Here is a 22,077-nt window from a genome sequence, read left to right on the forward strand (position 1 = left end):
CATCGGATTCTTCCAGTCTAAACAAAGATTCTGATTTACTAGCGTTCCAAAACCCACCTAACCACTGGCGCCTTGCTGATTTCGCATCACGCCCCCTTGACGTATTTCTTGCAGGGGCAGCTGCGGGGCGACCGGATGGGTTAACGCGTGTGTGCGTGCGCGCGTGCTTACGCACACGGGTGAATGAACCGATCGTCACTGGGCACCAAGGGCCACTTAGGGCTTTGTATCGCAGGGAGACATCGATCAGCAGAGGCTCCTAGAGAATGTTTTTTTCCACGGACGGGAAAAAAAACTGAATAACCTCGTCCGTGCTGGCAAACTGTGGCGAGATGTTAACTATCTCACCTGGTATACAGGAGGTCGTGGGTTTGATCCCGACCCTGACGCCTGCTGTATATTGGAGTTTGTGTCTCTCTTCCCGTGGTTGCGTGGATTTTTCTCCGGGTCCTCCGGCTTTTCCCTCTACATTTAGAATCAACTTTCATTTTTAGTATTTGGCGGCGATAAATTTCCACATGAAAAGCCACATAGTTGAGCTATAATGTGTGGCCAGATCGCTTCTGAAAAAGAGCTATATAGCTCAGTGGGCCTTACGAGGTAAAAAAAAATAGTTTAAATATTTTATATTTATTGCATAACTTATACACTTAAATGTATATATAGTTAAGCTGCACCCGGTGCTTCTAAGGTACAGTAAAAACCCTCTCTATCCGCGAGGGTTACGTTCTTGACAACGTTTGCAAATGCATAATTTAGGAATACAGAAACCTTGTTGTTCCAATAGGAAAAATGTGGTTACGTTCCTGGTACGAGTGAACATTGCGGGGGGGGGGGGGGACGTTTTACAATGACGACAATAATTACCTAATAAATAATAAAGGACTACGTGTTTGTTTGTATTACCTTTGATAATGATGATTGGATGACGATGAAGGTGATGGTTATAGTGAGGAATTCAAGAGGATGGCTCACTTGATGACTCCTCATCAAAACCGGGAAGAGCCGGAGAAACATCCACGCGGTCACGGGGAGTACATGCAATGGCAGGACGATAGGCCGAGTCAACCCCGACCACGGATGTTAATCGCACAAATATTTATTTGTCCAGATGATCCCGAGTGATTAATGCCGTACTCTATGAACACCGGGAGGGCCCTGCACAAGGGGGGGGGGGGGGGACCATTTGGAGAATTGCTTTTGTAACGAACATCACGGCTGACAGGTGCGCCACGTACGCAGCCCTGCCGGGGGCGGAGCGTAGCCCGCAAGGTGAGAGCCACTGCGGCGCACGTTTTCATCTAAAAATAACCCCCTCTCTGCTGCAAGAAAGCACGCAGGTTGTGCAAGTGGCTGGGTTGGTGGAGGGGGTGGGATGGGGAGGGGGATGGTAGTGGTGGTGCAGGGAGTTTGGAGTGAGAATGGGACGCACATTAAAGGGAATATATGCAGCAGAGCAGAATATTAAAGAGACACGGGTAGATGACATGGGCACATTGAATGGATTTGTCCTTGGATAAGGGGCATCGGGGGTGTGGTTTCGAAGGCGCTGCGCCAAATATATTTTGGTGGTTTGTGACGGTGGTGTTGTGTGGCTGAATGGTGTGTTAGGAATGTGTAGGATGCTGCGATCTCGTGATGGTAATTACGCACGAACAAATGGTATGCTGAACACACAAGATAGCATTCAAGGCCCCATAATCAAAGGGTTTTGGATCCTGGACACGTTTTGTATTAATCTAAAGCAACAGAGCAATTTATACATCCGCGTGTGCCAGTGTCCAGCTACAAATACACAAACATACATCCATTTATGCATGCGATACTCCTTACACACGTGCATATAGACAAAATCCCCCGTATAGCCTTTAACAGACTGTTTGGGCAAGTGCTGTTAAGCAAGCATATATGGAAGTCAACACGGTACACAAGGGCGTAGGCGATTAACACCACGCCCGGCCGCCTTTGTCTCCCCAGTGGCTTTGTTTACACACTGCACGAGGTACTCACTTAAGGTTGAGTCGACCTCGGGGAGGGCTAGAACTGGTTCAGATATTTATCACCTGTTTTGTCTGTGAGCGAGAATCGAACCCGGGTTGCCGGATTTGCAGCACAGCGCACTAACCACTACACTTCCGCTCCGCACATATACATGTACACACAGTACCGTATAGACAGAAATAACAGATAAGGCATGTGCTGTTAGCGAGCACCTATTAAGCATGGCGTGGCACGCAAGAATATGGAGGCCGGCCACAGCACCACACATGCCCAACCACTACTTTCTTAAGTGTGTCGGCGTTGATAACAGCACATCTGGTACTCATTTGAGGCCGAATCAATCTAGGAGAGGCTCAGATATCAATCTGGTATGGATAGCCATTGCCCCTGGTGTCGATGTGCATCATGGGTGGGGGGGGGGGCGAAGAACGTGGGTTGCTGGGTCATAGTTCAGCACCTCAGATGAGCACGGTTGGCTACATACGGTGCCAATAACCTTCAACATACATATGTAGTGACTAACTTGGAGACGCTAAGAGTTGAAGGCACTTATTTTATTTAACGAGCACCCTCAGCACAAGACACACCCTACGCTGGTACACACTCTTCTGTCGCTCGCTTATACACAACTCTACGTGGGCTGCTAACCGAGACAGCCAACTACCTTCTCTTAGGTTTTTTCGGTAAAGTCACGTAGGTGAAAATAAAAAATAATAGAAATAATAGAAATAAAATTATTTTTATTTTTACCTACGTGACTTTACCGAGTATGAATCCTTGCAGTCACGAAAGCTTCAAATACAGTCAACTACCGGCTAGCAGCGCAATGTCGAGTGAAGACGACAGCGACAATGGAGACGAGATGACAGCGACGATCTTCAACAGCACGATGGGGATCCAACTCCATACGACAGCCCCGAGCTCTCGCTCAGGGCCCCCTTTTATGCTCCCAGCGTGGCCTCGCTCCGCCCCGGCCACGCCCCCTCTCTAGAACCTACCAGCGGCTTCCCGGGCTTCCCCCACGTGCCCCTTCTGTGACCTTTCCTCCAGATATCCCCTCTGGTGTGTCACGTGGCCTGGTGACGTCAGGGCTGCTGTAAGCCGCAGATCCCCTTCCCCGCCAGCAGCCAGCGCTATGCCACTACATTACTTATTCTATACCACAACACATCCATACAACCAAGAGACTATTTCTTCTCACGTTGTGCGCGCGCACACACACACACACAGTATAACAAAACAAAAATACTTTTGCAAAACGTAAAGTGTAATGAAGGCTGGGAATTTCACAATAGGTTTAAAGCGGATAATTGGTTTTTTTCCCTATTATCTGGCAACAAAACTGACACCTTTCTTACGAGGAGTCATGGTTTAAAGCTGTAATGAGCCAGGCGAAGGTGGCCAAAGTGAAGTTCACAATCACACCTCATCGCGCAAATTGGCGATACATGGCCGGAAATTAGATAAACTAAGATAAGCACGAAGACAGCTCAGAGATAATTAAATTCAAAATGTCTACTCTTAAATCGAAATAACTTTATCAGCGGCATTTGTACGGTAGACAAAGTTCTGATTTACCATGGATGCATATTAAAAGTATGCAGCTTATCTTACTTAAGGATTAAAGTCAAACCGTCATGGCTGCAGCACATTAAAATGCAGACAGACCTCCCCCCCCCATCCATGTCTCTCTTCAGATTGTAATGCTGGGAAAGTTATTATAAATGCTTACGCAAATTTTTTTTGTGACATTTTTTAGGAACGATGTATCATCGCCTGTGTTCATAAATCTTGATGACATTAATTTCACCAACACATGCTTAGGTTTCCTTTTCCTTATTTTGGTATTGATGAGATAGCCACACATCTGCTGTGTTCAGTTCACAAACGATTACCGCCACACTTGCTCGTAACGATAGGAGCTGGTGACTTTTATCCATCGGTGAAATAACATACAGCATTACTTTAATGCAGAATCAGAAAATTTATTTTTGCTGGAGGAATCCCGATGAGCTATAAAGCTCTATTTCACAGATGCCCAGTAGGGGCAGGTCAGAACGTTAAACCATGCATCCAAACGTAATGCATCCCAACGTAATGCATCCCAACATAAAGCATCCCAACATAATGCATCCCAACATAATGCATCCCAACGTGCACTTAGATGGTTAAATAAAGGATTACTATATAAATAATGATTCTGGTGGTTGCATCACGATGATTCCTTACATCGAGAAATTCAGGCCATGAAGAGAAAATGTCATGCATAAATCCCAATGGCTTCCCAAGATGGTTAAAATAAAGGCCACGCATGTCAATTGTGCTTAAACCTCGGATAAAGAACAAATAAATAATACATCAAAATGCGGTAATTATTTTAAAAGACCATTCAAAAGTCATGAATATCAGTGGGCGCCAGATTAAAGGACATGAACATATAATCAATCTCAATCGGGTTACATACGTTTAACTAGCCAAGAAATTACACAGCATACCCAAATGAGTTGCCAAAGCAAATTAAGGGCCTTCTCTCCCTCTTGTCCTGTGCCGACTGGTAGGGCCTTGGCTCAAACTCCCTCCCCCCCCACCCATCCTATCTGATCTTCAGTTTTCCTCTTCTTCATCAGTTCACAGTGTCGCTCCCTTCGTTCGAGTCGTCAGGCAGCATTTTTACTTTTATTTTTCTCCCGCCACTTGAGCGATGGCTCAAATAAAGGGCACGAAGAAGAATGATATCACGGTCCTCTCAGACTGTGAACATTCGCACCTGAAGAAGTCATGAATCTCAAATGGGTTGTAACTTGTTCAGTAAAGCACAGCTCTATCAAGTTCTTTTTGCCTGAGGGGTAGCTCCATGGCTGAAAGATTCATCCACCTCATTGGATCCCACTCCCCTGCCTTCATCACCTTGTAACACCACGTCCACGCTTGGCTTCTCCGGCCATGACTCGTGATGGATGGTCGAGGTGGCCTTCTTTCCCTTTACTTCGTGGGCAGTTTTTTTTCTCTCTCTCCAGATGGTGCCATCCCCCAAGAAGCAACTTAATGTCAAAGCCACGGAAATTTGTGCTTTTAATTGGAAACACCAATTCCTCGATCGCGCAAATGTGCTCGTTCGGCGGCGCTCTGGTGGGGGAGCTCCACTTGCAATCAAAGGGTCAGCGGCCCAAATACCACTCAGGGGTAAGACTCAGCCGATCATTTATTAGTGGTAGCTAAAATGAATTGCACCAACAGTTGGTGCCCTGTGGAGAGACATTAAAAACGTGGTATTTTTACTAATGCCCCCACGTCTATCAATGGACAGGAGCACCGCCAACGCTGCACAAGAAGTGAAACACATGCACACTTGTCCTTTATTAGGCCGGGAAAAGCTCAGCCAAGTAAAATAAGATGCTTTTAGGACAGCAACACTGTAAATGTTTAGCTAATGATTAACAGTATGAGTAGTTTGTTGCGTTTTATACATCCATTAACCTAATAATAAAAACAAGGCAAAATCCTAGCCAATGTAATTACCAATTTTACTGCAAGTATGGGATTATTTGGCACCTCCGCTTAGCACGGTTGGCTACGTACGGTGCAAAAGAAGTTCAACATACATACGAATATTGAAAAATTATAAATGGCTTCCCAATAATGGGAAAGCTTTCCCATTATGACGTCTCGCAGCAAGCAGGGCACCACTCTGTGTGAAAGAATGACCCAGTAAAAATAATGGCGTAGAATTACTTGACACTGGGCGCTAACACATGCCCCTGCAAGGAGCATTCCATCACACGGCAATGAAACTTAAAATTCAGCCCTGAGAACAGGAAGATTTTGCATTAAATGAAAGTAGAGCTAAAGTGAGAAATTGCTGGCTCACACCACTGCTAGTGGGAAGGGCCTCCAAGAAAGAGAGCTCTTGAGGGTAATTTGGTCTTCTCCTCATTGGCCAGACATCTGGGAAGAGGTACTAACACTCTACCCCACCACACGTGACCTGCCAATCGGCTAACTCTGGTGGGGGGGGGGGGGAATTTAATGAATTTGCCCCATTGCTTAAACCGCCGCACCGGGAGATTGATCCGTTGACCTCCGGATTGCATGCTTGCTTCGCTAACCATTGCACCTTGGCAGCGTGCAAACGAGCTAAATGCTGGGTGGCTGGAGCCTGAATTCAAACTCATAATCGCAGTGTTACCAGCTCAGTCCAACCCAAGCCACCTTGGCCACCTACCACAGTATTTTTCTCAGTTTAAACCCAAAATAAAATACGTTGCACTCTGCATGGTCAAATTAATTAACGAGCCCTGCGGATGGCTTGACATTAAATGGTGCCATCATTACTGACGTTAATATTTATTTTTGAATAACAAAAATACATTACCATTAGATTGAATTTGCTCGGTGGCATTTGCTAACATGCAAGCTGGGAGGGAGGGAGGGTGGGAGAGCTCGGTGGGGTGAGTGTATAGCATCGTGACGTCGATGGGCTCGCAATTTATGAGCTCCACACGATCCAGAGTGGAAAATCACTCGCACTGCTTAGTCTCCGCGAGCGGCTGGCTCGCCAGAGCCTCCCCGAGGTCGACTTGCTCTAACAACATCATTTGACATCTCTCTCCGAATGCTCTCTTGGAGTGTGCCATGCATTTGAATGTTTAATCAAATTCTAGATTTGAAGCTTTCGTGACTGCAAGGATTCATATTCTTAGATTTTTTCGGTAAAGTCACGTAGGTAAAAAAGTTTAATCAAATATCGCTTTGAAAAGAGATGTGATGCCATGGTATGGTGAGTTCAGCATGTGACGTGGACCAACTGGTACCTGCGATACCACCTCCTTGTGGGTGCCATGCAGGTACTCTAACAATCCATAAGAGATTCTTGGGTTGGATCACGTAAATATGTGTCGTTAAACCCGCCACCACCTGACACAGCCAATTAGTAGGGTTTGTCACGTAAACAGAACATGCCAGTTCGTTACTAGCACAGCACACCGCTTGTGTGTTGGAGAGTAACACCACAATATTTACAAACTGAGTACGACGTTTCATTTACAACAAGCATCATCAGGCGACAGCCAGATTTATAGAGAAATCCTGCTGTTTCCTGCTAAATAGAGAGATGATGTGATGTCGTCGTTTGTCAGCCAATCAGGTGCGAAGGCCAGTGGGGGGGGGGTAATGTATGCATATAAATTACAATAAATATCCATTACCTGTTGGATTATTCTCGATTCATCCCAAAAACCTCTGAAGGATAATATTGGTCATCAAATCCAACGTGTTAAACTCTCTGACAATGCTTTCGACAAGAGTCTATTCATGCACGGGATATGTTTAGACAATGGAACATTCATTATTTTATTATATGAGGAGGCTCGTTAAAAGACGTTACTCGGCAATTAAGAGGTATCCCACCCTTCAGCGACAGTAAAAATAAACTCCTTAAAAAAAGTTTTTTTTAAACAACGTTTTTATTACCAACTTCGTTCTAAATCACGGTCGAGTAGTACGTCAATGGCACCTAAGACACGTGGCGCCTGCTTCTTGGTTGAGGCGATTCCAGAGTTTAGGGACCGCGGCGTTTTTGACCTACCCAAATAAATATTTATTGAATAAGCCGTCCATACAAAATTTGTATTGCTTTAAAAGAGCCAATTAATTGATTAATTGATGCCGGCATGCATTGTCACCGGATCTGAGTACGTGTGCAAAATTTGTAATTGATTGGACAACAGGAAGTAGACTAAATTTTGAATATCAGGATTTGACCACGACGATGTCAAGCTAAATAAAACCGTTGAAGAATGACGCTTATACCGCCGACGAGCAGAGCCCCCAGGGGCTTTAACACAGCAAGTTGGGGACAGCGGAAAGTGCAGACGATGCACCTGCCAGCCATCTCAGGCAGTTAACCCACAAGACCTAAAACCCATCTCAAACCTCCTACCAGCGAGCCTTTGACACTTTATGCGGCCTCAAAGTGCACCGTGAGCCTGGCACAAGCGCCGTGGGGATGTCTGCCACTCGGTCATGAATGGCGGTTTCCGTAGTATACGTATGTCTTTGTAGAAAGCTCAATTGGTAAAACAGTAGTGTCTCCAATTTTGAGATAAACGGATCAACTTCTAGTCAGGTTAATCATCACGATAATGGTCATCAGCTTTGTGACCAGCATCATCAATGTACCAAATATGATCAACATCATCACTGAGGTCATATCAGCCACACCATCATCATCAAAATCATCATTATCGTAATTTTATTGTTATCTAAATCATGTCACGTCATCATTACGACCACCACCACGACCGTCATCAACACCACCATGACCACCATCAACATCACCAGGCAGACCACCAGCATGACCATCACCACCGTGGTGCCAGTGCTCGACTCACGCGTCGTGCCGGGTGTCCGGAATGCTGCGGTCCATCTTGAGTTTATCGCTCTCCACCTGGTTGAACTTGTTACGGTTGTATGGGTCCTGACCAGGCCTCACCAGTGTACTGCCGATGTATATGCTCTGATCGAAGTCCCTCCACCGTACCTTGCCTGCCAATATACACACACACACCGACACAAGGATTCCCCATTTAGTCTTTTATATTTGGGAGGCAAATGCTGTTAGTGAGCACCTATTAAGGCTAGGGAGGCACACAATGGACGATGTGGCGAGGCCACGGGTGCTTGAACACTTCTGCCTCCCATGTAATAATGTTCACATATTGGGCCAATTGGCCATTTAAGGAATCCATAAATTACAATTTTCTTCCCGGCACTTGCTGTCACGTTGCAGAAAATGTTTACATACTGTACTAAGTACTAATTTAAAGCCGAGTTGACTTAGGGGACGGCCAGTAGCAATTCAGATAATCTCCACTGATATCAACCTTGGCCATGAATCTAATTCAGGTCACTGGTTTTATAGCGCAATGCGCAAACTATTCTGCAACTGCTACAACCGTACAAACTAACTCACACACACACACACGGGAATACATGCGTACATAAAGGCACAAAAAGACAAAGATCCCCCATAAAGCCTTATCAGACTTTTGGGGAAAGTGCTGTTCGCGAGCACCTATGAAGACCAGCGCGACACACGAGGGGGTGGATGGCCAGCACCATGCCTTTGTCTCTCTAGTTGCAATGTTTACACATTGCACCAGGTACTCAGTTGAGGCTGAGTCGACCGAGGGGAGGCCCAGCTAGGACCGGTTCAGATAATCGTCACTGGTGTTGGCCATGAGCGGGAATCGAACTCGGGTTGCCGGATTCATAGCGCAGCACGCTAACCGCTATACCACTGCTCCCCTTTACATAAAGACACACACACACGTGTTCAGCGCAGCCAAACAAAGCTGCCTAAAAACAAAAATGATCGATGAACAAGGAAATAGCCTCCTTGGTAAGACACAAGTAGGAGTCCGGCGCATATAAAAACGTCGAAGAAAACAGGGGCTGCTTGTAAGGCAGTTATCACAATCGCACCGAATCAATACAATAACAATTTGCTTTTAGTATGCTCCTGTCAAAAATACCAAGAGCTCTCTGGATGCAGCCAAGAAAAAAGGAAATAGTTGCGGGCAATATTTTAAGAAGGTACAGTTTAAAACCACATCGACATTCCTGCCATTGTTTTACCGCGTTCTCATTTTAGATCACGTTGCCTTACTTTATCCCAGTGACATTTCGATTTGCCCTGCGAGGTGAACAAACGTCTCTTCGGAATTCCTTCAAGTGGGCAGAGGCCCCCCCCCCCTCGCTGCCACCGCATCGAGAAAATAGGCCCCCCCCCCCCATCTCGGAAGAAGACAACGACGAGGCGGAGCGACTTCAATAGCAGTCACATCAATGGGCCTCTCTTCTCTCAGCACCAGACAAGGCCGCTAACGGTGGCCCCGCCGCACGGCACCCCGATGCGTCGTAATTCTCCAATACCGGGGGTTGGGTTGCGCGCCTTTATAATCCGGTACGTGGTCTGGAACATCAGTGCTCGTTGAAACGCGGTGAGATGATGAGATGGCAAAAATAATTTTCGTGGATATTTATAAAATACAAGTTACGGTGTTTGATATTTACCACGCATGTTTTGCAACGACCCTAAGGCGATACGGCCCAGCATCGTTCGCCGCTCATTCCGGGGGTTTGCGGTTCGACTCCGGCGGGCAGCCCTGGTAAATACTTTGCGGGCGCATTGACCATGATACATTGCACGCCGTCCGCTTCCCAGTGGACGTTAATCATCCCCCCCGACATCACTTGAAACAAGTAGGCCCATTCCGGGCTGGGGGTCATTGTCCAAATTTGCCACGTTAAATAAATTACCCGAACCACTTCACTACCTCTCCTCCAGTGGGCATTGATTCTTAAGAGAATTCATTAGGGCATTTAGGCACTCGCCCCGCCCTGCATTTCTCTCACCCCCTCCCATTGTTTCTCTCTACAGGGGTATCAGAGGTTAGGAAGACACCAGGATTGGAGAGTTTATTGAAACAGTCAATTGAAACGTGGTATAGACCGGTATCCAATGCACTGTAGTCTGTAATGTGTCTGTGCTGGTGTCAACCCCTTTTCACATCCTCTTGTGTGTACCTGAATCGTTTCGTTAACAAAAATACTTTTGGGAAGAAAAACATTTTCCGATAACTACTCATTTGAGATTGCACATAGCAATCATCGCCCCCCCCCCGCACTACTGTGAAACTACGCAGACCGTGTCTGTGAAATATAGCTCCTTCGCACTGGTAGCCTCACGCTATAAGAATGATAGCGCCATTGCAAACTTACTCAATTATTATTATGAAGAACCTACCGCTGGCTCCGGGCCACGATTGGACATGTGAGCCGCATCATCTAATTTGAGCAGAGACACACCGTGGCGTTGGACATAGGCGTGACGAATGAAATACAGATACAATGTATCACTCTCCGATGTGTTTTTGGGTCGCACTGCGCATTATTCTGAGGTTTCGCTCCACACAACAGTCGACCCACGTGCTTTCACGTGGAGAGCAACGTCATACATTACGCCTAACGCTCGCGAAAAAATCCCCGAAAACACATCGGAGAGGCGTACGGCACAACCGCGAAAACCCACGCAGTCGTGCGCTTGCAGCTGCTGTCCACGTACCTGGGGTAAGAGACTCGGTGGGAAGATTTCCGCCTTCGCCCGCGATCACAACATCCCGTTCCAGGTTGGGCATCAAGTTATCCTGGAAAAGAAAAGAACGCTCGCTAGAGCAAGGTGCACACACATGTGGCCGTGCGTGTTTCTCTCTCGAGTTTAGATTTCCGCTTGCGGACAACATCAGTGGTGAATATCTGAACCGGTCGTGGGCTTCCCCCTAGGCCAGGGGTGTCCAAACTTTTTGCAAAGAGGGCCACATTTGATAAAGTGAAGATGCCCGGGGGCCAATAGTTCCTTTTGACATTGTTTTAACCACAAAAGTTACGTGGAAATACACACCGTTATAAAACAATTTTCATTGTCACAATTACCTTTATTTTTCAAATGACAATGTAACCAAATATAAGCCACTCAGGCAGACGGGAACAACTCTAAAAACGCAATTCTGCCTTTCATTCAGTCTGATAACATTGAACAAACTGTATAGAATAACTTAAATTTCCATGAGTTTTATGATGTATTTATTCTGACAGAGCTGGCGAGCCATAACTAACACATTATAAGACCGAAGCTGCGGGTCGTATGAAATCTGCCCGCGGGCCGGACTTTGGACATGCCTACCCTAGGCCAACTGAAATCGAGTACCTGGTGCGGTGTTTAAATATCACCTCTGGAAGGCCGGCAGGGTACCCCTTATGTACCGTGCCAGCCTTCATAATTGCTTGCGAACGACACTGCCGCCAAAAGTCTGTTAAGGCTACACGGGGGATCTTTGTATATGGCTTCATGTGTGCGTCTCTCTCTCTAACACTACCAGTCCATGAGCCCAGACCAGATATTTCGCTTGTCGGTACCACCTGAGGAGGCATAATTTGAGTGGTTCCAATTTCATTATGTAGCCGATAAAAATTAATTACGTCATAACCATTTGAAATGATTGCGGTTTTCAAAAGTTTACTCTTTCTAGCCATATAAATACAGTAAAACCTTGGATTGTGAGTAACTTGGTCTGCGAGTGTTTTGCAAGACGAGCAAACATTTTAAATAAATATGAATTTGATAAACGAGCGAGGTCTTGCAATACGAGCAGTACGTGTATACGCTTTGTCTGCCGAGCATCACGTGATCACAACTGATATACGAGTGCTTTGATAAACGAGTGCTTTGGATTACAAACACGTTTCCGGAACGAATTATGCTCGCAATCCAAGGTTTTACTGTACATCTAGACTTCAAAAGGTTTTGCTGCATCAGGTGGCACCAATTCCTGCTCTGGCCCATGGGCTATGAAGAAGACTCTCAGCCTTTGTGCAGCATCCAAAAACCATCAGCAAATGCTGAAGGAGTGCATTGTGGTCCTCTCGTGGTCATTTGGTCAGCTTCAAAATAAATTTGAGCAAATGAAACCAACTGACAGGCAGCATCAAATTGATTTGTGACCCAAGGCAAGAGGGACCACAATACAAACTCTTCAGAAACTGTTTATAGTTTTTCATAATGCATAAAGGCCAAGCGATTTTTTACAAGTTTACAAACGTTTGCGCTTTGTTTGAAACGTATGGGTTTCCAGCCTGCACTACTTTTCTGTGATGATGGGTTATTCTTGTAATTTATAGATTTAACTGAGGAGGCCAGTGCCTTAAAGCTGGCACTTCTGAAAGCCTCGGTTGATGCTCGAAGTCCGTATTGATATCAAAGTCCGTGTTGATGCCTGCACTGGCCTAAGCCTGGGCTAATTTATAGGTATGTATGTATGTTGAACTTCATTTGCACCGTACGTAGCCAACAGTGCCAATCAAAGGTACAGGAGGACAACAAACTAAACACAAAAAGCAGTTATAAAGAAATTAGTTTACAATCTGGATTTAAAAGTGCAAGCTCCAGTGGCTTCCTCATATCCGAAGGAAAAGCGTTCCGGACGGTGACGGAAGCGCATCTGAAAGGGCGCAATGCAGTGACCGTCTTTGTTGGATGGTTAGCAAACAGCCGCTGCTTCGAGGGTGACCAGAGTTTGCGTGATGGTGGTTTATGCTCTTTGACGAGATCAGCGAGGTAAATTCCTGGCACGAGGTATCTTTCAGGAGGCAATCTGCTTCTATGATGAGTGTATTTTGGTTAACCAGGTGGTGAGAGTTCAAGAAACCAGGATGAGTCTCATTTGCAAGTACAGCAATTGAAGCAAATATACATCAGAGCAAAAAAAACTACGGTCACATAAAATTATTTTGCTGTCTTTTCTTGGATTTTCTGTTTGCACTTAGTCACATAGTCACTTTCAGATGTTTTCTTGTTCATTTTTTTGTTTTTTGTTTGTTGCGGTTGCACCCGATTCAAGAGCCGAATGGCTCACAGGGCTATACCAAATAAATGAAACTGAAAAACAAAAGTAAAAAAAGATTACACAAACATAAATCAATGTGAAACAATAAATTCCCGTTGCGTAGTGTATCTAGTTCGTGGCAATGAGAGTCATGTTTGAATCTCTGAGACGGGGTGTTTCCTCGGGACACAAACCTCTTGTTTAATGTGCCTAACCTGAACTTCTAAAAACCCTGGGTTGAATTCCTTGTGGCTGGTGGTCCTTTCGGAGGCAACATGGTGAACATAACCGTCGCACTGACGAGTGTCATTATTAGAGAGAGAAAAAAACGCCCCGAGATTGTTTGCTCGAGGAGTCCATTGCGTAATCATGACACGCAACTTGCCTTACAATGCCACGTTGCGATCATGGGTCACAAACCTTGGCCTGCAAAAACAAGTCTAACCAGCTTCCCCCCCCCGCCCCCGTATATAAAAAGGAAATAGTTATCTTCTTGGTTCTTTCGGTAAAGTCACGTAGAAGGGAAATAATAAAATAATAATACAAATTAAAAAAACATAATAAAATCATTCTCACAACGTTTCGGCCACAACGCAAGCAGCCGTCCTCAGGTGAAGACCAGGTCTGACGCTGTCTCCCCGACAGACCTGGTCTTCACCTGAGGATGGCTGCTTGCGTTGTGGCCGAAACGTCGTGGGAATTATTTTATTATGTTTATTTTTATTATTTCATTATTTCCATTCTACGTGACTTTACCGAAAGAACCAAGAAGATGAATCCCTGCAGTCACGAAAGCTTTAAATCGAAATTTAAGTCTAACCAGCTTCCCCCGTATATAAAAAGCAATAGTTAATCAACCAACCTGTACTGTCATTCATTCATCGATCCGTTGTTTGTCCCCTCTCTCCGAAGCAGGGACTAACTCCTGCCCTGGCAATGTGGAATTTTCCACCACTGGCTCAGCCGGCCCTTCGCTTGTTTGAACAGGGAGAGGCATTACGCCGACTTGATCGTCTTTAAGGTTGCGTACAAAACTCATGGACAACAATAACAACATCAAAGCTGCCACCGTCGATGCCTTGACCAACCTGCGCTGACCAGCGTGGTGAAGTACGGTCAAATAACCCCGACAACCCACACGGAGTGGCGATGCCCTCACCAGCTTAGGAAATTGTTAAAGGGGGCTGCACATTCGTGGTAATTGTATTTTTGCCCCTGTGATTAGCTATCTCAAGACTGTACAACATTGCTTATCACTGACCCAGTGGGAATTCTTTATTGATATGACAGAGCCAGTCTGCCCAGAGCAGTGTTCCTTCACTAATTATCAGAGGGGGGGCCACTTCCTCCGATAAGACATCATCAGCGCGAGGGCCGCCACACATTCGAAACCACTGGGGTTTTACAGCACGATGATGATGATGATGATTGGGGGGGTGTTATCACTCTTTGTGAATTGTCGGGGGCCTCAAGTCAGTGGCCGCCAGGGGCCCACGGGGTCTTGCAATGAAGAACAATGGCCCAGAGAATGACCCCAGGTGACCCCAGAGGGGAGACGTGTTGAGTCAACTCCCTCCCAACATGGATTTGAATTCAGGTTCTTCTGGTTCACTCCGGCACCTTAAGAACGGCACTGATGTTGTTAGTCGTGTCATAACGCGTACATTCATCATTTGGCATGTAATGATTCCATAGATCAGAATTGATTATTACGCAACTGTTCACGTATTATGCAATTCATATGCTAATATACCTCAGCTGATGCAACTAATGAGAGTGTACATTCAAATTAAACAAAAGGGATATTGTTGAATCGATTAAGAGAGCCGGAATCATGATAAGACTGCAGCCAGAATATCGACTGTACTTTTGTAGCACACACTATCATGCGGGTGATGCCACATCAACATATGTTGCTATCATCATCATGATGATAATTCATCAAGTTGCACAGGTGAATCATTAAACACCAAATATAACCATCACCAAATTCAACAGTGGTTGTGCCATGGAGAGGGGATCAGCCCTCACCATGGGAATGTGGAATTTCCACCACTAGTTCAGGGATGCCAACAGATCGTAGACGGGCAACTTGCCCATCCTCGTCTGGGCTGGAATTCAATGACGTTCAAGGGAAACTTTGACAATCAAGTTGGCTAAACCCACGCAGTCCCGCCCACCTGTCCGGGCGATCCTGCCATTCTCACTTTGAAACGTGCTGTGTCCCAAACCGGACCTCGCGGCAGAATCAGGACCGCACACGACATGGAGCGCTTGACAGATGAAGCCCATTACCGCTGCCCAATGAAAGCGCGCTCGGGCTCGCTGGCATCCCCACCCCCACCCAGCCCCCCACCATGCGTGGGGACACTGAAGGGCCAGCCGCCGTTCATCTCTGTCAGCCCAGGCGACTCGCACGCTCACTCCCCCGCTCGCCCGCTCTCCCGCTCCCCCGCTCGCCTGCCTGCTCCCCCGCTCAACCGCTCGCCCACCCGCTCCCCCGTTCCCCCGCTCGCCCATCCGCTCCCCGGATCGCCCACCCACTCCCCCCTCGCCCACTCGCCCACTCCACCGCTCGCTCACATAATGGACCACTCGTTCCCACACTCACTCAATTAACCATTCTCACGATCGCCCACTCGCTCGGGCGCTCCCCCACTTGCATGAAGGTCCACCCGGCAGCGCACACGAGGAGGTGGTGTGGCCAGTGCCACATCCGACTGCCTTCGTCTCCCAAGGGCTGTTTACGTAAAGCACCAGGTACTAATTTACCAGATATTTACCAGATATATCACACCGGTGTTGACCGTGAGCAGGAATCGAACTCAGGTTTGGAGTGCAGTGCGTTAACCACTGTGCCACCGCTCCACCCAAATATAATAAAAATACACACACCTATTCAGACCGAGGCAGTGCACAAGGGGGTGCGTGGTCAGAACCATACCGAGCCGCATATGTATATGTCTCTTCATTGCTAGTGTTTGAACACCACACCGGGTACTCATTTTAAGGCTGAGCGGACCAAAGGGATACCAGGAACAGGTTCTAATATTCGGCATTGGTGTTGGCCACGTGCGGGAATTGAACTCGGGTAGCCAGGTTCGTAGCACAGCAGTGCCACCGCTCCACCCAAATGTATTAAATACATATGCACAACCACAAGCAATGTTCATTAATTATATTTCAGATAAGCATACAGTACTTGACTTTGACATTGCCTTGCACTTGCTTACTGCAAGTGTAATGAGCCTATAACAGCGCATATTCCGCGTCGCCCGGCATGATAAATGACATTCAATCATTTTTTTCGATTTTCCTAACTAGGCGACATCTCACAGTGCTGTACACATTTAGCTCGGACGATGTATGGCAGATTGCAGCGTGTGTTTTATGGTGCACACCGATCGCTCATAAGTATGGTGAATTGCATCAGGGCAGCTAGAGAGCTTTGTTACCCTGTCTGTGGCTCGTAAACTACGTGTGTGTGAGCGCGTACAAAGCCCACCGTGACCTCGTTCCGGTATGCTGGGTATATCATCGTGATCATCATCGGCCAGCCAAACCACTGCTGGATGAAGGCCTCTCACAATCCTGCAATGTGATAATCCACAGAGCACCTGCATCGCACGCTTTGAGATGCACTTCTGCAGCCGTCTGGAACGCTCTTCCTTACGATATTGGGAAACCACTGGAGTTATGCACTTTTAAATCTAGATTGAGAACTCATTTCTTTAGAACTGCTTATTGTGATTAGTTTGTTGTCCTTCCCCCCACTGCTTCGATTAGCACGATTGGCTCCGTACGGTGCGAAAGAAGTTCCCCATACATACATTCATAAAAGCTGATTTAATTACTCCATTTCCTCGGCTGACGTCCTATCATTATTTTTGACCATCAGCCATCTTTCCTTCTAGCGATGTGTCCTGTCCAAGCCCGCATACTTGTCTGAACAGACATAATGACATCTGTGACCTGCATGTGTTCTCTCATCCCTGTGTTCCCCTTTCTGTGAACGACAATACACGATGATTTAAACGAACTTAGAAATGTGCTTAAGGAAAAATGCGTTGGTTAAATGCGTACTACCTGCTCTGACATACGGATCAGATGCACGGTCATTCGTGAAGAATAAAAACTGTATTTAGAGTGCAGGAAGAATCCAATGAGCCATGAAGCTCTTTTCAAAGATATCCAGTATGGGCAGGTCAGCAAAGTTATAGCAGCAAATGATAAAAAAACGATTAGAGTGCAAAATCGCAAAAAGGGTAAACAAGTCACTAAATATAAACAAACAATAGAATTGATTATATTAGTCGATTTATCAAGTGTGGGCAAGGTAGCAAAAACAACAGTCCCAGACCACACCAAGATTATGGAACGAATACTGAAAATTTCGATTTAAAGCTTTCGTGACTGCAGGGATTCATATTCTTGGTTCTTTCGGTAAAGTCACGTAGAAGGGAAATAATAAAATAATACAAATAAAACATTATATAATAGTATATTATGTTTTCTTTTATTATTATAATATAATATTATATAAAATATTATTTTATTATTTTATTATTTCCCTTCTACAGAAACTGAAAAGTCTCCAACATAAACATTGCGAGATCCGTGCTGGAAATTACACTGAGCGTAAGTCACATCGGGTTTTTAATTAATCCAAGAAGCCTCAGTGAGCCTCAAGACCTGTTATCAAGAGGCGCCTGCAATGGGATGTTTGGTCAGCGTTCATTAAAGGAGTGTTTTACGCTTGGGAGAAAACCAGAGAGTGTGGAAAAAATGTCACGCATGCGAGGGTATGTCAGGGTTACAACCCGCTTTCTATACTGCGCTCTGGCCACTGCATCGCCCAGGCTGATAGTGAATAAATACCATCTGTTGTTCCACTGGTCACCATGTTCTTGTTTTTCTCTAGAGAAGGCCACGTAGCTCGATTTGGTGGTGTTGGATAATTTGCCAAGCAGCCTGGACCAAGTTTAGTTCACGTTGCAGCTATTTCAAAGCACATTTGGCTCTGATGGCAACATAACAAAACCCGGAAAAGTACACATGTATATCGCTTATTCTGGGCAGCATAGCATGGACAATTAATGTACATCAGTAACCAAGTAAATTATCTCATCTTAAATACATTTATATATGTGCCTTATTCCGCTGCGGTTTACAACAATTAACAAATTGGACATGAGTGGTTGAAATAAACAGTGGGGTTGTTGTTAAAAGTGGTAGTGGTGTAGCTATGGTGACAGGAGAACAGGCGGGAGTGATTAAGGAAGGGTTGGAGTAGTCAAAGGGGGTTGGGTATTGATAGCGGTAGGGGTAGTGATAAGGGTAGTGATAGGGGTAGGGGTAATGACAGCGGTTGGGGTCGTGATAGGGGTAGTGATTGCGGTTGGGGTAGGCCTGGTAGTAGCTGGGGAGCGGGGCCTGGGAGCAGCAGTAGCATCACGGCGAGGGACAAGAGACGGTTTTAAGGGACGAACGCAAGCAGGTTAGTGAATATGATTGTTTTATCTAAAAGCACCACTGTGGGGAAAAAAACACATATAGTTGTCTCTGGAATATCCCTGCCTTTGCCACCAGAATGTGGAATTCCATCCCTGTCTCAGTGCACAACACCCTACATCTAAGAAAATAGCCAACAGCGAGGGTGTCGGTTCCAACATGGTAATCTTATGGCGAGACTCGTCCCCACCATTCGAATGTGCAATCTCCTTGAATTTCCACCATTCAAGGAGATTAGTGTCACCCCATGGCCAGTTTGAGCACGGAGGCACTTTCACCTGACACAAGTGACACGGGGCAGAATATTGTATAATCTCCCGGACACGAGCACAAATAGGCCGGGGATTAAAGCCAGGCCATCCCAGATCAGTGATCATCTCAGCCAAGTTGCTATGGTGAAAGCCAAGGTGATGGCAGTGAGAAGAGAGGCAGCGTAAACACACAACGTGCCGTCAATTACAACCGACGCATGTTCATTAGTGAGCACTCCAGCAAGCGTGCAGGGAGGGCGCGCAGGGAGGGCGCGCACCTGATGGGTCGGGACAGCTATTCTCCGCATGCAAAAGTGTGCAATGAGGAAATGGCAACCCAACACAAAATAAACTCTTGACAGATATTTCAGAGTTCAGCCCTATCGCCCTGTTGGCCACTCCTGTTTCAGTCGACACATTTTATTCTTCATAGGGCATAAGCCCTCTCCTTCAAACCACAATTGGGTTTGGAGGTTTGAGAATAATCCATGGGGATTCAGTTAGAGATATCCCACTGACAATCAATGACCTCAGCTTCTGCATCATTGCACATTGAAAGCAAACTGCAGCAGCTACATTGTACCCAGTGTATTAGGAGAGTGTTAAAAGATGTAATAAGTTCATCGAGGTTTGTGAGAGACAAGTTAAATGTTGTTTTCACAATGATTTCTGCCTATTATTTGAGTGGAATATCTATAAACGGACCGCCTTGTAATCATACAGTTACTGTGAGCGAGTTGAATTTTACTGACGCTCAATTCTACTGCGTAGAAATCCAATAACTGGCACGACCGCGGAGGGTAGAGCTAATGAAAGTTTGACGAATGCATTGAATTTTAGTTTTTTCAATGAAGGTTCGAGCAGAGGGAGGGAGTTTCCATTCCCTATAAATGAAGCGTGACTCAAGAACTCTAGATTCATCCAGTTGGAGTTGTTTCTTGTGTTACCCAACAATCCAGCACTGTGGAAGAAAGTGAGGGTTGATGGATCACCGCAAAGATTTTGTGAAACACCCTTCTCGTATAGGCCTCAAGGAGGTGCCATAGCCGGGCTCACCAGGAGAAGGCAGTACGGAAAGTGGACTAATCGCCATCTGTTCCCATTTGTATGGCGATAGAGTGTTGCCCCCTCTCGCATGCATGGGTTTCCTCCGGGTGCTCCGGTTTCCTCCAACTTGTATAATGAACACTCATCATTAATTGGCTGAAAACATCTTACGATAAAAACTCAAAGCAGGATCCTCCTGAAGAAGTCTTACTCACTGTGGCTCTCCAACATAAACTAGTGAATAAAAATAAACAACCGCAAAGGTTTTAATACTTAGGCCTTTTTTTTGCTGATTTTTCCAAACGTACGTGAGACAACTTACACGGTTAGGAGAGAAAAACATATCCGAGGAAGGGAAGACCTCGGCATTGTGTTTCTGAATTATGGCCAACAATCTGGTACATAAACTAAAAACAAACTATTTATTTTATGAGGCATGGCCCACTTAGCTATATAGTTCTTTTTCAGAAGCGACCTGGCCACAAATTATAGCTCAACGAAGTGGCTTATCACGTGGAAATTCATAGCAGCCAAATACTATAAACGCACGTTGATTCTAATTATGGAATGAAAAATCGGAGGGCTCGGAGAAAAATGCACATGACCACAGGGAGAACATGCAATCTCCAAATATATAGGGGTCAGGGTCGAGATCGACCAGGCGAGGTAGTTAACAGCTCGCCACTCTGAAACCTCACTCTACTTTTTCAGGGGAAGAGAAATAGTGAGAGTTAGATATGGGAAAATAATGGCAGAGGGAATGCTGTTCCCTACGACAGCATAAAAGAGACATGAGCCTCCTAAAAAGAAGCCCACAGAGGACAATGACTTTAAATTCAAATCCCTGAGGGAATGGATCAATGCGCTAGCCATTGGCATCAATTCCTTAAATAACACCCAGGCCCAGAGTTGTCTTTTTAAAGCCTCAAGTCTAAGCGTTTTGGATCCTTACCAGCCGCCCAGGCCCAGACATTGAACCCATAATCCTAGAGGTACCCTCCCGGTGCTTTCAGACGCTCATCAGCTCGGGCACCCAAGAACCCAGAATCCCACTCCACCCATTTCTCTGCACCTACGCCATTTACTCTAAAACCAGCAGCAATTGATCTCGTGCAGCGTGGGAATTTATTGCACGCCCGACCAAAAAAAATCAATTGCAAAATAAAACGGACAATTATATTGCATGCGGAAGCTACGTAAACAGGTTTGATGATGAAATGGCTGTTGTGGTGGGTAATCGGTGTACATAACTCTAGCTTTACCCTCACGAAGGGAGCGGTTAGACTACTTGTCGCTCTGCCCCTGCAAATTCGCGTCTGTCCGTTTGCCCCGTCTGTCCGAGGACACTGTATATGCTTTCAAGAACGCTACAAAACCCCTCAACCCACCGGCTATGAAGCTCACCACACGATTTACCAATATACCATTTTCCCAGAACTGTTGTAATTTTCAGGCGAGAGTGGCAACAACATAGCGTACTTTCACAAAAAAATAATAAGCGCGATGTTGCATACCAATGCCATTAGTGCAATGCGTGCCAAATTGGAATTTTGCAGGGGTAAGCTTGCACACGCTGGAAGTGCGTGTCTGCTGCTACGTGCCTTTAAAATAGTTCCCTGAGCATGTTGAATTTCACCAATAATTATTTCATATATACACACGCTCCCTTAATCGACTTGCTTGCTAGCTTGTTGTAGAGATCTTTACGAAAGGTGGGTGCGCAAACAGTTTCCCAAAGGTGGAAAGTTCACAATCTCAGCCCAGTTACATATGACCACACATGCAAACATCAAGTTTGGTTCTGCAGTTGAATTTGGTTAAACTGC

At 45.8% G+C, this 22,077-nt stretch overlaps 1 protein-coding gene across 1 annotated transcript in view; it reads right to left on the reverse strand.

Annotated features, from left to right (window-relative positions):
• LOC144728950 (polypeptide N-acetylgalactosaminyltransferase 2-like) overlaps positions 1 to 22,077 on the reverse strand; it is a 67,278-nt gene that overhangs the window by 34,721 nt on the left and 10,480 nt on the right. The window contains exons 2-3 of the mRNA XM_078608731.1: positions 11,126 to 11,207; positions 8,391 to 8,544 (exon numbers count right to left, since the gene is read on the reverse strand). Coding sequence (XP_078464857.1) covers positions 8,391 to 8,544; positions 11,126 to 11,207 — 236 coding nt within the window. The remainder of the gene's footprint in view (positions 1 to 8,390; positions 8,545 to 11,125; positions 11,208 to 22,077) is intronic.

Source organism: Lampetra planeri, chromosome 30 (assembly GCF_965212315.1).
Source record: "Lampetra planeri chromosome 30, kcLamPlan1.2.h2, whole genome shotgun sequence".
NCBI classification, from domain to species: domain Eukaryota; kingdom Metazoa; phylum Chordata; class Hyperoartia; order Petromyzontiformes; family Petromyzontidae; genus Lampetra; species Lampetra planeri.